The following is a 17,466-nucleotide window of genomic DNA, read 5'->3' on the forward strand; positions in this document are numbered from 1 at the left end:
TCAGCATTGACTGAGCAGTGAGCTCTACGTTGAACTGGAAAAAAAAAAATGTTTTACAAAATATTTACTCTGACCTTTTTGAATCCTGCACCTGGTTAATAAGGTAGGAAAAAAAACTAAAACTAAACTAAAACTAGGCCTTGTTGCAAAAATTAAAACTAAATAAAAACTAGAATTCCTGCTCCAAAACTAATTAAAACTAAACTGTAATGGGGAAAAAATGTCAAAACTAACTAAAACTAAACAATAATGACAAATCCAAAACTATTTTAACCTTGCTCAAGGCCAGCTACCACTGAGTCACACAGTTTGTTTATATGCACGCAGTGGTCAATTATGGTCATTGCTAAAGTCACCACAGGGGACATATCCCTCCACTGAGATAGTTGGCACTGTGTCCTTTTTTGGATATTTGAAGCTGCGTACGTATCATACCAGTCTAAACAGATCATGGCTTTATGTTTTTGTCCTATTGATGAATTTGAGAATGCTAACTTTCCTGAGCTGCATTAAAAAGGAGGGTTGTTTTGCCCCTTCTCCTAAAACGACACTTGTTACTCTCACTCTCTTTTGCCATGATTTTTGTTAGTTGCAGTAACCTTATTTATCATGGTCATCTACTTCTTCTCCCAAGTAAAATTTGCTGGTACTGATTGTTGAGTCCTGTCAAATCCATTTGAATCAGATAGCAATCACATCATTTACATGTGTTGGTCCACTATGTTCAAACTGTTACTTGCCTCAGTCTGGAAGAGTGTGAAGGAAAGTAGAGTGTCAGGCTGTATAACTAAACAAAGAACATAAGAATAAGACTGTTTGTGTTTGGTGAGGTATTTCTTTTTAGTTATGTTGCTTCTTGGTAACAAATCTTTTATCACTTAGAAGCCTGTTTATTTCTCTCTTTTAATGAGAGTCCATGAACAATTTGCCAAATCTTCTCTGCCAATGCCAAACAGCTCATTCTGCCGTGGACTCTTGTTTGGTGTTGTTTGGTGGATTAGGATGATTAAAGTCTGAAGACACATCAGAAATGTATTATTATAAGACTGTGTTTATACCCAACAATATAAGAGACATTGCCAAGTAGCACTGTTACAACAAATAAATACTATACTAAACACGAACGCCATTACTGTTTGTGCTGTGTTTTACATATAGCCTATAGAAATGTTTTGATTTCACAAACATCATCAGGGTTCATTCTTTACAGGAAAGGCTGAAGATGCATGTTACCACCCACTGACTGCAATTTACACACAGCAATAAAATGAATTCATTTCATGTGATGTTTGCCATCAATACACAGGTGTAGACCTGGGGTTAAGCTTCAAGAAAGCAATCTAGTTTTTCATTTACATCAAAATCACCGGTAGCTGTGTGCACACATACTGTGATGGAAAGGAAGAGGTATTGATGTTGGATATATCTCCAGCAACCTGTTATTTTATAGATGATTCCAAACCTACATGTGTCATGTCTTTATAGTCTCAATCATGTCTGCACATTATGTCATGCTTTTATTTTGAAGTCACCAACCCTTGTGTCTGTTTTAGATGTGTTCCTGTCTGCCCTGCCCCGTCTGGTCACACCTGCTCCCTGATTGTTCCTCCCCACCTGTTTCCCATTACCCTATTACCTCTTGTACTTAACCTCATGTCTCTCACTAGCCATGTGTACATGGACCCAAATATTCTGCTTGCATTCGGTTTATTTGCTCAAACGGAAAGAATTTAATCTTTGTATACACCTCATTCCAAAAGAAAATTGCCAATGCGAATGGACATTTAATCGGTTTCACAGGGGTGGAATATTCCTTTCCCCAAACTGATTGAGGTATCATGTATCCACTCAGACGGAAAGTTGTCAGTGTGCGTTCTTTCAGCGCATGCTCAGATATGACGTAAGACGCAACTAGAGACATTCCTCAATTTTAAAAATGCCGGCGAGCAGCCAGCACTGGATGAAAGTTTGCTTTTGATCCAAACTTTGAAGAACTCAACATAATTTCAAGACTGGACGGACGAAAAACTCGCAATACGGAGTTTAATACCGCTATAAAAAAATTTTAAAAAAAAACTGTCGTCTTCTGTCTTTGATAAATCACGTGATGTTTACGTTTTTCTGCACATGCCCCATTGACTATTCTGTTTGATTACAGCGGCGCATGTAGACCAGAGATTGGAATATTACTTTCCATGTATACTATTTTTTTCAGAAAAGTCATTCAGAAAGATTCCATTCAGAAAGACGAAAAACTCCTCATGTAAACGTGGCTATTGTCTTGTTGCCAGTTCGTCGCACTTCTCAGTCTTCGTCCCAGCCTTCTTTCACAGCCATAGTTCTAGTAGTTGGGTCATTTTGGACTGAAATGTGACTGCGGTGAGCAAAGATCAGTTTCTCAATGGATTTGTCATCTAGGAGGGCTAAAAAAAAAAAACAAATTTAGCTTGGGTTTATTTTTTAAAATGGCGGGGGAAATTTTTTGGAGTCCAAAATCCAAAAATGGCTGTCGTGGAAATGATCTTTTTAAAGGCTCCACCTACAATGATGGACAATACACGTTTTCAGACCTTATTTTTGTTAAGAAATACATATTTCAGAGTTACATGATGATTTGACCCAATTTCAATCTTCAAATTCAAGATGGCTGCCACTTTTGGTGTTTGTGAGGGGTGTTTCGGGGGAGTTTTTGGCCTTTTTGAGGGATTTTTTTTCCTCTTTGTTACAGGGTCTATAGAGGGATAATGAAAGCTCTGCTCATGATGAATTGAATAATATACAGTTAAAGTTCACAGATATAACATCTGAAGTCAATAAGGTGGATGTTTATGTGTAAACAACACTTGTTGATTGACCATTACCCATTAAAAATGACTATGCAGCTATAACTTTTCAGGTCTGTATCACATTTTTTTTCCATGGCAGCCGTTTTGGATTTTGGACTCCAAAAAATTTCCCCCACCATTTTTAAAAATACTTTTTTTTTTTTTTTTTTTTTTAAGCCCTCCTAGATGACAAATCCATTCAGAAATGGACCTTCGCTCACCGGGGTCATGTTTCGGTCCAAAATGACCCAACTATAGTCTTGTCGTATACCGAATCCTGCCTCGCTTTTTGCCTCACGTCTGTCTGTACCTCTGCCTGTTTTGGATTGCCTCTCTGTATACCAACCTCGCCTGGACTTTGATTAAACCTTTTTGCCTTTGAACTCTGATTTCTGGTGTACTGCATTTGTCCACCTTCTGAGCTAAAGTTCATGACAACATGAACAATAACTCTTTTTTTTATGTTTGACTTTTTCTTTTAGATCACTGACATCATTTTGGTATCATAATAATTTCTGGGGTCGGACTTTTCTGGAGCAGATCTTGTTTCTCTGCAGGCAGCTTTCAGACAGAATATGAAAGCCTTTTCCTCTTTGTGGTGCGTGAGACTTGCTGCTCATGACAGCGGTCTGAATGGTCTAATCTGTTAACATGCAAGCCTCAGTGAAAATGAAGCTGTGCTGCAGATATGAGATATTCAACATGCCTCCAGTGTGAAGCTGGAATTGCAGAGCCAGAGACATGTCAGGGGGAAAGGAGAGATTTTTTTTTCTCTTTGACTTATTTCACCATTGGGGGAGAGCTAACAGAGTGTGTTCGTGTTTGGTGTGTGTGTGTGTGTGTGTGTGTTTGTGTGTCAGTGATAGATCCTTTGAACCCCTTCACATCATGCCATCCTGTGACACCATGTTAATATCAACAACTGCTCTCTGGTGTTAAATGAATAAATAATGAATCCTCCATCAACACGGCTGTAATTTGGCACAGGAAGTGAGACGTCCAGCCCGTTTTTAATTATCACCTCTCATCCTCACACACTGCCACTTGTGGCTTTTCTGCAAGCCTACAAATCTGTTTAAAGCATTTCTTCTGAGAGTTAGGTAAAGGAAACGACTTTACCTCGAGGCACTGACTACAACAACATTCACTGTGTACGGCAATAAACTAACTTAAGCATCCTGCTGAGTTTATCTGCTCCCTGGGAAGGTTTGCTTTTAGTGTGCACTGCAGACAACCTTTTCTGCTCTGATTTTGTTGACAGAGATCTTTATCCTGATTTATTTCTCATGTTGCCCTGACACGACTGTACTTTATGACACTCCTGGATCTGTCGGATAAAAATAAAAACGATGGCTCTATTAAGGAAAGAGGGAATGGAAGTCCGATGGGCATAAATGGGGATTGATTTATAAATGTATAGCTGTACATATGAGCTGCATCACAATCAGGAGAACTTTGTAAACTGCTTGAAGGGGGGTGAAAGAGCTGGACAAAAGGTTAGCCAAGGTAAAAAAAAAATGCCATTAGCTTAATATTTTATTATGCCCGACAGGCATCTATTTAAATTAAAGTAAAAAAGAAAAAAAGGTGAGAAGGTTTTTTTTTTTTTTTTTTTTTTTTTAAGATACCTTTTTAATGTTGTTGTTGTTGTTATACTTCTCACTGTGAGGGGAGTTGAGACTGTGCTGGTGATATTCTGTGACAAAATATCTCCAGTGATTTTGGATTCAAGTTGCAAATAACTCATTAGGAATGCAGTGGGTTTATTTGACTAATTATAAATTACTCTAGGTTATAATTTATCCTCCGTGGGCGTTGTGTTGTGCTGTGCTGTGTTGTGCTGTGCTGTGCTGTGTGTTACCGCTCTGTGATCCTCCTGCTTTGTTTTGTGCTTGTTGAGCAGTGTTTCAGTTTTCTGCCTTTTGAAGTGACATTTTGCTAATTTGTGATTACAGGGGAACTTGACCCTCACCCATTTACTGCCTCCCCGGGTTCCCTTCAAGCACAGCAACTGAGAGCACTGACACAATCACTCCGTAATTGACTGTTTCAACAGGGGTTTAATTTGATATAATGGACGCAACTTGAACCTTTTAGCACCAAATTACTACAGCAGTGCACCCCGCGGTGATGCTCTTTATATGTTCAAGGACTTTATTACCATAAAACTGCTTCTGTTAGTGACACAAGCTGATTTAAATGTTTGGTTTCTCCATTACAGTTTATTTCTTTCACAGCTCAATTTTTAAACTCAAACACGTCTTTAATGGGTCTAGCACCGAGACACACTGCGGCATCTTTAAACTGGAGATAAGCAAGCCTAATCAGGAGCTGACAGTCTGCCTGTTATTCATGAAATTTAAACAAAGTACCCAAGCTGTTGTGATGAGCTGCTAACCTTGATGTGTCATATTAATTACATTGTGATAAATTATTGATCGCTGACGGTGTTGTTTTTCTCCACTGAGAGCGTGAGGGGTTTATGCCGCAGAGACCCGGGCATGCTCTCCTCCAGCATAAATAAACAATCAGTTATAACAAATGATATTTATTATTAATTACCTTGAGAGAGGACCCACTGATTGAGTTTGACGTGGTACAGCACAGAGCGGAGACTCCAGTGCTGAACCAGCGGGTAGCCGGACACCTCGCTGTAGTTTACCATGCCTGTAAAAAAAAAAAAACACAGAGAGAAGGGAGCACGTTTATTCACATGAAAGTGGTCTGAAAGTGGTGCCAGATTAAAGTTTGTCTCAGACAAGTTCAGCACCTCACAGAAAAACTGTTAAATGTTTACTTCCAAAGTGGATCAGATTGCAGTACTCAGTTTTCGATCAAAGTGCGGCCTTACATTTCCTCCTTGTTTACTTTACCTGGAGAAGCAGGAAGCATGTTTGATAAATATTAATATTATATTAGATGACAGGAGAGAGAGGCAAGGAAAATCTCCGGTGTTGGATCAAAGTGGAGCCCGATCTACAGCTCACCTTCCCCAGGAATAAATAGAGGAGAAGGAAACATTAACATAACATCAGAAATAGAGAATTTAAGAGCAGCAGAGCTGAAATTCAAGGCTCCGTGCATGTGGAGGCTAACATCACAGGGTTATATTAAAATGTCAAAAGAAACAGCCTAAATGGTAAATGGATCTAAAGAGGCTTTGAATTTTCCAACCAATCAAGGCTTATTATACTGTATGTCATCATTCACAAGGCAACTAATGAGCCAATCATTTACACACATTCACTCATGGCGGGCTGAGGAGTAATTTGGCATTCAGCAACTCTCTGCACGACACAGAAAATGATGATTCTCTAAACAGGGATGTACAGCCTGGATGTTCAGCATTAATAAAAATGGAGCGGTGTCTGGTTTCGAGAAGGTTCGACACCGTGAAGCTTTTAACCCAAGAGTACAAGACTTATTATTTAATACATGAGTCTTTTGTTTGGTCTTTTTCAGAGTTTAGTTTGAATATCACTTTCTGTTCTCCTTTTACCTACATAGGCACAGTGAATGCATTTCGAACTTCACCTGTGAAATCATCATCATACCTAATATTACTGACATGATCTGTGCTTCAGGAACTATTTACTGTCGTCATACCCTCAAGTGTTCATATCAAACACTAACATCAGCTCACAGAAAAAGAGCTGGCTAGCTTAAACTGTTGATGTAAAAAGTGTTTTTATTGTCACTTAAGTTATAAATATCCAAACAGGGCACCTTGGACTTTGAGTCAAAGTTGTGTATTTAAAGATGCTTTCATCAGCAGGGACTTTTCACGGAAACTATGAAACTTTTGAAGACCTCTGGTGTTACAGTTAAGAGTCACACTATAAACACGAGACCTTAAGCTTTATATGGCAGTGGATATCAAGTGTACAACAGCTGTTCAAACACAGAAAGAGTCTTTTGGAATGCGCCTTACTTTGTTATTTTTATAACAATGTCAAAGTAGAATAGAATAGAACAAAATAAAATAGAATAGAATAGAATAGAATAGAATGGAATAGAATAGAACTTTATTGTCACTGTAACAAGTACAACGAAATTGAAGTCACAGCAGCAATCAAGAAAACAAAAGTAAGAAAGTGTATAGAAAGTGCAAAAAGGTCCATAAGAAAATAGATGATGACAGCTTGTCCATCATTCTCCAGTTCAGCCAGCCTCCACCTCCACAGGGTCCAGGACTGAGCTTCTTCAGCAGTCTGTTCAGTCTCTGTCTCCTGGATCCTGTCTGCTCACAGCAGGTGAAGCTCTGATGTTAGCTCTGTTAGCCATGTCTGTGAATAGCATGATGCTGCTCTGCCCTCTTGTATTCCCTCTGTTGCTGGGTTAGCACAGCTAGCTCGTCCATCTTATTGGAGATAGATCTTATGTTTCCAATAACGATGGATGGAAGGACAGGTCCATGTCGTCACTTCTTAGCTAAAACCTGAGAACCAGCACATCCTCCTCACCTCCTCACCTCCTCCTCCTCACCTTGTGGGAAGACATCAAGCCTTACACCAGTTAGCACTGACATGCTACAGGCTGCTAACAGCTGATTTTACATGTAAACAATGTGGCCATGGTTACATGTAGGATCTCCAGACAAACACAGGAGAAAAAATAGTATAAATATCACTGAAGACAAAACCAGTTTGGTGTCCACCACGAACAATTGAGCCATACAAAGTAATGATCCACTCCAAATACAAAAATGACGAAATAGAGACAAAAAAAATTACAAGAAACAGACAAAGAAGAGAGAGCTGCTGCAGGAGGCAGCCATAGTCAACAGGGCGGCGCCTAGTATACTCAAAAGCCTACTATAATATAAATAATGTTAAAATATAATATGCCTACTATACTCAAAGTGTTCTGATCAGATGAGTGAGAGCAGTAGATTTAAGCTGTAGATTAAAGATGGGACACATCTGGTTGAAAGTTGCCCGCTAACATGGTCCCTCTTTAAACTGGTTGATCATACTATCATGGTTTTTAAAATTTAGACCAATCAGGACAGTCTATCAGGTTGAGCCAGCTTTCAAACCTTGGCTGGTTTTCAGCCAGAGGCAGCTGGATTTAATACCAACTCTCCACCAAAACTTTGCCTATGTTTTGAGTTTGTGTCTTGGTCCTGAATTTGTGTTTCTGTCTTTGAAAAGGTTGTTTTGCTTGTAAATCTGGAACTTGTAAAAAAGATCCTGATCTTAGAGGGTTATTTACCTCATTAAATAAAGTTTAGATTAAAAAGAAAAAAAAAAAACTGAGACTGTCAGAATGGTGTGATGGGATTCTTGGGGTCACCTTGACTCAGACTGCCCTCTTTGAGAAGAGCCAGCAGCAATTTTCTGTGTTGAACAGCTCACTGGTGAGGTGTTCATGAGGTTTAGCCCATGGTCTTGTTGATAGTTGTGAGGTATTAATGGACTCTTTACTCAAGACCAACTCCCTGAGGCCTGCGCCACCCCCCACTGGTCACCTGTTGTCTTAAAATGAAGAGAGACTGAGAAATCTTTTTGTTGTTGTAGTTGTTTTTATGTTTGTTTGTTTTTTGTTTAAAGTTAGTGTCTAAAAAGTTGCCGCTCACGCTCACTTCTTAAACAATAACTGGTTGGTAACTGAAGTGCAGCTTGTACACCAGAATGGATGGTTATTTTTACAAAGTTTCTTTCTCCTGTGGCACAAATACAAACTGTCTAAGAAACAACATTTCTGTCAATCATAATAAATCTGAAAAAAAGAGAGAAAGAAAAAGACCAGATCAGCAAAATGTGGCGGCTTGCACGGAAACCTACAGCCTGCCATAGCTCCACCTCTGTGTCTGTTGCTCAGTTGGACCAAACTTTGGTTGAGTCAGAGTTTCTACTGTGCAAACCTGTCTGTGGGAAACAATGAGTGACATCACTGAGACTCTGGTGTTTTTATCAACATATCATTCGTTCTCTGGTGTTTGTGACTAAAGGAACAGATGGGAAAATCATTTTGCCAAGATATTTTATGTCTGCTGTGGAAACACCAAGAATTGTTCAGCAAGGAAGAAAGTTTGTCTCATTTTTATCTGAGATTGTTTTTTAAAAGTTTCATCCATAACAACATGGGGGGAAACGTTTTGGCTATGTATATATATATTTAATTTTTTTTCAAAGGTCAAACCTTGAAAGTTTTTGTATTACTAGTTTAGTCCAATCTTTCTGACCCTTTATCTCAACTCAGTTTAATTTTAGGTGGATAATAAAGCAGGAGCTCGCTCTTATTCTTGTCTTTATGATTTGACTTTGTTCAATAATTACACACAGTAGACTCATTTTTAGCCAACATTAGCTCAGTTGCCAGCAGCAGATCATATCAGCTGGGGATAATTAACATTTATGATGTAATTAATTTGTTAGAAGACAAAAAATGAACTTTCATTGGTGCTAATTTATAACACACAGGTTTCAGAAATAGGATGCAGGAATAAATTAGTGCATGCATCAGAAACACGTCATCCTGTGTATCTATGGGCTAATAGAAAATAGTAGGGCTGCTAAAGTGTGGAAATGGAAATGAAGGTTGAATATTAGTAAAAGAGTCAATACTTTGTTTCAGACAGTTGATTCAAATATGATGCAAAAGTAAACCAACAAACTCCAGCGCTGGCAAAGCTGAAGGTCAGCATTTTTTTCTATTTAAGTTTAATTAACTGTGTCTAAGATCAGTAACTTAATATCTGATAAAATCACTTTTGGACAAACTCTATATTTGATACACTGTGTGTGAGGTTTTTTCTTTGTTTGTTTTTTGTTTTGTTTTTTTATTCAGGCATTTTGCACCACTGCACTGCAATTATGGTCTTTATCTTAGTTTTGGTCTGAGTTTCAGTCTTTAAATGAAAATACCAGTTAGTAACTACAGTTTACATTTTATTGTACATTTTCTATTTAAACTCATTCACATAGCCAATCAGAGATCTGTATTAGTGTACTGTACCAAGTGTTTAAATCTGTAACATTACAAACACAAGCAATTTATCTTGTGAAACATTTTTGTTGAATAATTTATCCCAGACTCTTCAACCAGTAAAAGTGGAGTTACAGAAAATGATCATCACTCCAAAACAAATAAAAAGAAAACTCTCTTTCTATAGATGCCACAGCTCTATTTTTATCCTCTGGCTTCAAATAAAAGTGCTATGGACACACAGTGCAAGGACTGTATTTCACTACAGTGATGGTTCTTAAATGTACCTGCAGTGACAGACAAGCTGGACTCTGAACTGTGTTCATCCAAACGTCTTACTGAATGTGTCCAACAAGATCGCCAACCAAGGACCTATTGTTCATTACTTTTGATCTGTGCTGTTTTCTTATGTAAATGAAAAGAACAGCAAAAATAGACTTTTTAAAAAATCCTGGAAAAAAAGAAAAAAAACTGCCAACCAGGGATAAAAAGAACAGATGAAAGGTGGTGAGAACTTGAACCCACAGCTCACGTGCTGGAGGTAAGTGACTGGGCTATAACTGGGACAGTAACAGGAATGCATCGTTTGTGTTTCGACAGATGAGACACACAGTGGGGGAAACATCATTGATTCTAAATGCCCGACAGCCCACCAACAATATGTTTGACTGATTAAAAAAAACAAAACCTCAATCAAAGGTTATCATCAGCAAATTGTTTTAGTGTCTCCCGTCTTTGCCGTGAAAAAAATGGGTCTTCAATGAACATTTGTTGACATAATTTCTACCAACAATATTACTACCCCTGACCCCTGTTTTCTTAGTCATAGCAACAAACAGTCAGATGCTGATAGAGCACAACAAACACACAGGTAAATGTGCTGCACTGGGTTGAATGAGACAGAGGAAGCACCCATCATGCACTGCTGTGTGAAGGACCCTGGTGATGTAAGACTGTCTAGCTTTCATGGACTGATCGTTTATCTTTAACGGATTAACTACAATACAGACGTTAAGGAACATGCCCTAAAGGGAGAGAAAAACTCTTCCTTTAATTATCTGTACTCAGCATTAGTCATAAAAACTGTTAAATCACCAACTTATGAACCTAAACATGGGAATGTGTTCATCTCAATTTGTCCCAGTAACTGGCAGGATCCTGTCATACTGCATAAAAATGCAGGATCAGGCCTTTAACATTAACATCACTTAGATCAGGCCATATAGGAAGAACTGCAGGCTCTAAATCATCTCGTCTCCCATGGCAACTGACAGCCGCGTTATGCTGCAGCGGTGGGATTACAGTCATACATCACTATGACTGCCCCCGCCGTGTTCACAAGCACATTCAGACGGTTTCTGGATAATGCTCGAGTCTGAGACACATTTCCTGCTATCACAGACACAGGACAGGGAAACAGATAGGACAGAGGGAATGTGTGTGTGTGTGTGTGTGTGTGTGTGTGTGTGTGTGTGTGTGTGTGTGTGTGTGTGTGTGTGTGTGTGTGTGTGTGTGTGTGTGTGTGTGTGTGTGTGTGTGTGTGTGTGCGCGCGCCCACGGGCACACATGGGCAGGGCCTTATGAAAAAGATAAATTGAGACTTGAAATGAAGGCTTCGAGGGGGCAGGTTAGAATAAGTGTATGTACTGTATGAAGAGCAGAGAGCTGAATGATAAGAGCAGGGTGGAGGAAAGCATCTCCATCACTGTCTCAGGCAGGAAGAAACCTCCTGTCTTCAAATAAGAAGCCAGCCAAATGTTTCCATGTCATTCCTCAAGTTTCCATGTAAGAAACCATCCAAAAAGCCGATTTTACTGCAACAGTGTTTACTGTCTGTTTGAAAATGTTTTGTGGTCTGATGTAAAGAATGTCTTAATGGAGGGGGTATTTTGCTTTCTCATATTTTAATCATGGATTAAAATCCATACCAAATTTGGATGTCTACAGATTGTCAGATTGGTTCCGCCGTCTAACCTTGTCCCCATTTGGACATCAATATGCAGTTCAACATTTGAATGTAAGCTTTTTAGGACATCAACTAAAAATGTTTGATAAGTATGAGCAGGGGCTCAAGGCCAGTCACAGTTCCTCCGTGAAGGATGTTTTTGGATGTCCAACTTTATACATTAGTTTTAAAATAAAGTAAAATCGCCTTTTGTTTGTTGGTTTGTTTGTTTACATTTCCTGTTTTACATCTAAAACCATGATTTGTTACCCTGTACCAGTTCATTTTTCTGCCCATAGCTCTGCCCTCAAAAGGCCTCAAGAGGGCTGGCCAATCAGAGGGAAGGGGGTCTGTGGGCTGAGGAGCCTTAAAGTGATACTCCGGGATGGAACAAGTTGGGTCCTATTACAAAGTTTAGGGCAGAAATTACCCCTACAGCAGTGTTTTTGTGCAGCAGAAGCCCAGGGCGCACGCACCAATCACCCCCTCCCTGCTCCTCTGCTGGTTTCCTCTGCACTCAGACGGGGCCATATTTTACCTGACCAAAAACACAAATAAACGGACTCCCACTGAAAAAATCTGATATCGGTCTGCATTCACGCTTTATTTAAAGAATTTCAGTGCGTTACTTTCACACAAAAACACCGCTAAATAAGGCTCTAGTTCTCATCGTGTTGTAAAACGGCGCTACCTCCGCTGCAGAGCTACAGCTGGCTACGAGGTGCGGCTTTGTGTATCAGTCCGCGCCGTAGCGTGCTAGATATAAACAAATGCTGGTAGTCTGCCAGGATGAAGAGATATGATGAGAACTAGAGCCTTATTTAGTGGTGTTTTTGTGTGAAAGTAACGCGCTGAAAATTCTCTAAATAAAGTGTGAATGCAGACCCATATCAGATTTTTTCAGTGGGAGTCCGTTTATTTGTGTTTTTGGTCAAGTAAAATATGGCCCCGTCTGAGTGCAGAGGAAACCGGCAGAGGAGCAGGGAGGGGGTGTTTGGTGTGAGTGCTCTGGGCTTCTGCTGCACAAAAACACTGCTGTAGGGGTCATTTCTGCCCTAAACCTTGTGATAGGACCCAACTTGTTCCATCCTGGAGTATCACTTTAAGGCTAGTCACAGTTCCACTACGGAGGACGTTTTTTTGGATGTCTAGTTTTATACATTAGTTCTAAAATAAAGTAATATCACCTTTCGTTTGTTTGTTTGTTTGTTTACATTTCCTTAACCATGATTTGTTATCCCATACCAGTTCATTTTTCTGCCCATAGCTCTGCCCTCAAAAGGCCTCAAGTGGGCTTGCCAATCAGAGGGAAGGGGGTCTGCGGGCTGAGGAGCCTTAAAGGGACGGCAGTTAAAATGAAGCATTTCAGACAGATCCTGAAAAAAGGGAACTTTTAAAGATTCAAATCAAGTAAAGCTACCAAGGGTGCACCAGAGGAACAGTATAAAGCTGTTATTTAAAAAAAAAAAAAAAAGAAAAGAAAAAAAAGGCAAGACACCCTCTCTTTAAACACATAAAGCAAACCTGCATGCACACTTACTTTCTGACTTTGAAATACATTTATTTTCCTCCAACTGTATTTTCTTTTCTCAATTATGCAAAGTTTAAAGAGCAGAACTGCAGGCAGTGAAGATGTAGAGCTTGTTAAGAGCTTTAGAAAGATGCAAGAAAAATGCTTTTGCCTGGAAAAGTCATTAACTAGAAAGTAGAGAGCACATACTTTTCAAAACTCTGCTCCTCTCTATTGAGACAAATGCTTCTTTCTGAAGGCCAGCACTGAAATTTAATTTACAGTTATAGAAATAGTTTAGCAACTTCCCAGACTCTTAAAAGCAGCTCTATGAACACAAGTTATAATTTATTTCAGCACATGAATAGTCAGCCTGCATTTATTTACTTGCAGTGGTACGTGCTGTCTGGTATCTGATCTTTTTTCACACCAACAATCTGTAATACTGCTGCCATCAGTCTGTTTATGTTGGGGAAACAAATGCTCCTTATGTTTGGATTTTTTTTTCTGACGTGACAGGACCATATGCGATTAAAGAAGTTAAGTTTGAGCTTTAGAGGGAGCTCATGTCCCTGGTGTGACTCATGGCGGTGCTAGCATAGCTGAAGAGGAGCTGTAGAGGAGAAATGTCATGTTAATTATTTCTTCAGGGATGCTGATATCTGCCTCCAATTAGTTCAGATAGCACTGATTAAATTAATGATTCACAAACTATATAAGTTTTAACACCTCCAGTCCAAAAGCACCATTTATTAAATTATGCCTCTAACTACTGTTGATTTGGTTAATACTGGTTAATAATGTGTGTTTTTGATATATGTGTACACTTTTTTAATTCATGATGCTGTAAGCAGATGATTTTTAGCTGTGCTAAATGCAATTTTCTTTTAAACTCCTATAGCACTTACAGCAAGATAAAGTAATATCTGTTGAGTTTAACATTATACAGAGCTCCTTAAAACCTGTAACAGATGATCCAAACCTTTAGCTGATTAGTATGACACTCCTAAATGCAGTTTCAACACAACAACAATACTTAATGAGTTGCTCAAATGTATCCTCTGACAATTTGATGTACGTCTTTGTCTTTTAAAAGACTTACGTCTATAATCATTGGTGATCTCCTATTGCTGTCTACACTGGCGTACACAGTTTGTTGAGATGAAGCATCACCCTCCAAATATGACGACACAGAGCCCAGGTGGAAGTGCTAAAAAACTGCAGTTCTTCAAGAGTCCACTTGAGGCTGACTCCAGCAAGACCACAAACAACCAGTGTTGCCAACTAAGTGATTTTGTAGCTAGTTTTAGCGACCAGTGACAAACCTAGCGCCTTTTTTGGTGGTCGGCGGCTCCAAGATCATGGTAGAAAAGTACAAAAAAAAAAATGCTGCTTTCCCTCAGAGACAAGACACAGGTGACACTAAGGAGTGCAATCAAACAGAACAAAACTGGTGGTCACATCAAGGGTTTTACAGCAAAGTATCCTCATCTTAACTTGTGAATCTAGCAGAGTAACGTCTTGGCTTTTACGTGTCTAGCATCTTGGAGAAGTGTTAACCTTAGAAAGTGTAAAACCACTTTAAAACAAGGGTCATAAAAAGTGTTGTTCCTGGTCCCAAATCAACTGGCGCTGGACTACTTTTCAAAACCTAACACTCCATCAAGGAATAATGAAGTCTCAGATCATCTAATAAGCAAAAACACGGAGACACAAATCAGACATGAAGTATGATAAGTGTGAGCATGTGCTCAAGGCCAGTCACAGTTCCTCTACGAGGGAGCTGTGAAAATGCAATATTTGGCAGCGCCCTGACACCACCTATGAACTTGATGAATAAGCCTCTAAATGTGATGTTCCTGCATTGTCCTCACCTTCAGCTACATCCATTTATCCCCTCTTATGGGAAATGGCTCCCCGGAACGATAGATATATTCCCGGGCACAGAGAGAGCGAGAGCACACGGCTACATAACCTCCCCCATCCCCAGCCCCATCCCTGTCTCCCTCAGTGAAAATGAATAACAAGCCCAAAACATATACAGTAGCACAGCGTATTCTTCTTCTTGCTGAAAGGCCTTGTCTCCCTTTTAGCCCTGGGGTGCTCTGCTCTCATTGTCTGACAGAATGATTAATTTGACTGAACTTCACTTTGCAAACATCCCAAGTTCACAGTCCCTCCCTGTGCAGATGGTGCCAGAGCCTTTAGATAAAGCAGCTGGGGCGCCATGTAGCCGATTCTCTTTGTTAAAACACGAGGCGTGAATATGTCTAAGATTAAATAACACACTGAAAAATAGACAGTCATATCATAAAACTTTAAAAGCAGCTGAGCAGATGGTGCAGTTTGTCTGTAAAAACACTTTGTCCCAGCTGTATTTTATAAAGCCACGGTCAAAACAGCTAATTAGGAAGGCGCTAGCACAAAGTGATGCTAATCTACTCAGTTAATACTCTATATAATCAAAGCACTCTGTCTGTAGACAGCTACTGCTGATGAACATTGTATACTTCATATATTCAGACTCTGTTCTTTAACCACAGTTGATCTGTTATTAATTTCTTCACAGCCTTATTTCTGAGTGTTTTCTAACTCTACTCCTCTTTTTTCCAGCACCATCTCATGACTGCTGGTCATTGGTTGGGTGCCTTTGTGTATAATACTGGTCAATCTGGTAGAAACGTACGGGTCTGTGATGCCCTCATCTGACAGAATGACTATTATAATGAACAAAAAGATCATACAGATAGGTTTCTGTGCTAAAAAAGCTGAGTATAACCTAAACCAAATAAATAAAAAGAACAAATGCTAATTATAAAAAGACCAAGACAATTGTTTGACGATGGAGTAACACAGAAATCAAAGAATTACTGAATCAGTATTAAAACAGCTGTACGGACCCTGTTTCACTTATAAAAGATTTTACTTGTGCATCTCTACTTGGTTTTTTTTCTGATTGGGAGCAATTTATATATATATATTTTTTCCAAACAAAGCTGTTTGCAGAATACAATAAAAGAACGGATTATTAATACCAATATGAGGATTGTTACATTGTGTTTTCTCGACATCTTATGATTATTGTTCATTGCTTCGTTTTTAATAAGGCTTCAGCTCCAAGCTCTGTGAAGACTTTCCATCTTTCCATTTAGCATTATTAAAGTAATATCTGCAACCAGAATTTGTAGTGTTTACTGAAATGAAGACTCCATTTCCCATGAGCATCATCACCCACTCTCATACATAAATGTCTTCTTGCCAAGTGTTTGTTCTGATGCAAATGAATGGAAAGCAGATCTTTTTTCGAACATTAGTTCTCTGTTCAAGACAACAAGGTAATGCATTTATAAAGCTATTGGTTGAAATATGACATCCATCAAACTTTGTAGTCCAGTGTCAAGAGGGTGAGCAGACCTGCTGATCTGTTTGGTGCTAATCACAGCCGGGTGCTCTAAGACATGTCTGTAAGTTATAACATTAGTGAATCCTGGTTATGTCCTACCAGAGCTCATCTACCAACTCCAACCTCACCAAGCAGAGCTAACATAACCTCACTCTTTGTTTTATTGATAGACTCAAGTTTGAACAGACCACTGCAGAATAACTGCTGACTGTGGAATGGAATCAACATTAGCACAAACAGTTTAGCTCCTGTGTTAGCCTTTAGCTCAGGCTGTATCTATCTCCTGTTATCTTTCTTCTGCTCTTCTGTCTTTTTTTCTGTCTGAAAGTTGGGCTCCAGTGTCCACCATCACTACAAAACTAATCTTCTAAAGTTCATCAGCTGGCATGGTGTTGTCATAGAGACCTGGACATGCCTTAAATCAATGTAATCCTGCTTGACCTGATCAGGAAGCTAAGAAGTAGCATTTCTAAAAAAAAAATGTATATATAAATTCTGATAATCTTATTTTAAAGTATGGATTACAATCAGGTAAATATCTAGAAGAGAGGCTTTTTCAAGATCACTTTCAAACTCCTTACAGCCCCTTAAAACCAGTTATTAATTTTTAAACATGCCCTTGTTCAACTTTGTGCACATAACTATTGACTAACAAGAAGGCAAAACTATTGTAAAATTAGTTTTTCAGAGGTCATAGCCTCATCTGAGCCCAATGTTAGTATTGTGTTCATAGTTCAGGTTATAAACACCAATTTAAATCTTTGTAGGGTGAGGAGGACTACATCTGTCTATTGTTGGTCATTTTTCATGACATGCTCCCCTAAAATAACAGTAGTCTATGCCAGTGTTTCTC

General features: G+C 39.1%; 1 protein-coding gene across 6 annotated transcripts in view; it reads right to left on the minus strand.

The window, feature by feature from the left end:
• astn1 (astrotactin 1) overlaps positions 1 to 17,466 on the minus strand; it is a 663,514-nt gene that overhangs the window by 284,815 nt on the left and 361,233 nt on the right. For all 6 annotated transcript variants that reach the window (XM_074688258.1, XM_074688257.1, XM_074688256.1 and 3 more), the window contains one exon: positions 5,388 to 5,492. In XM_074688258.1, coding sequence (XP_074544359.1) covers positions 5,388 to 5,492 — 105 coding nt within the window. The remainder of the gene's footprint in view (positions 1 to 5,387; positions 5,493 to 17,466) is intronic.

The sequence above is a fragment of the Halichoeres trimaculatus genome, unplaced genomic scaffold (assembly GCF_033239565.1).
Source record: "Halichoeres trimaculatus isolate MK-OKI-2021-1 unplaced genomic scaffold, fHalTri1.1 fHalTri1_scaffold_15, whole genome shotgun sequence".
Taxonomy (NCBI): Eukaryota; Metazoa; Chordata; class Actinopteri; order Labriformes; family Labridae; genus Halichoeres; species Halichoeres trimaculatus.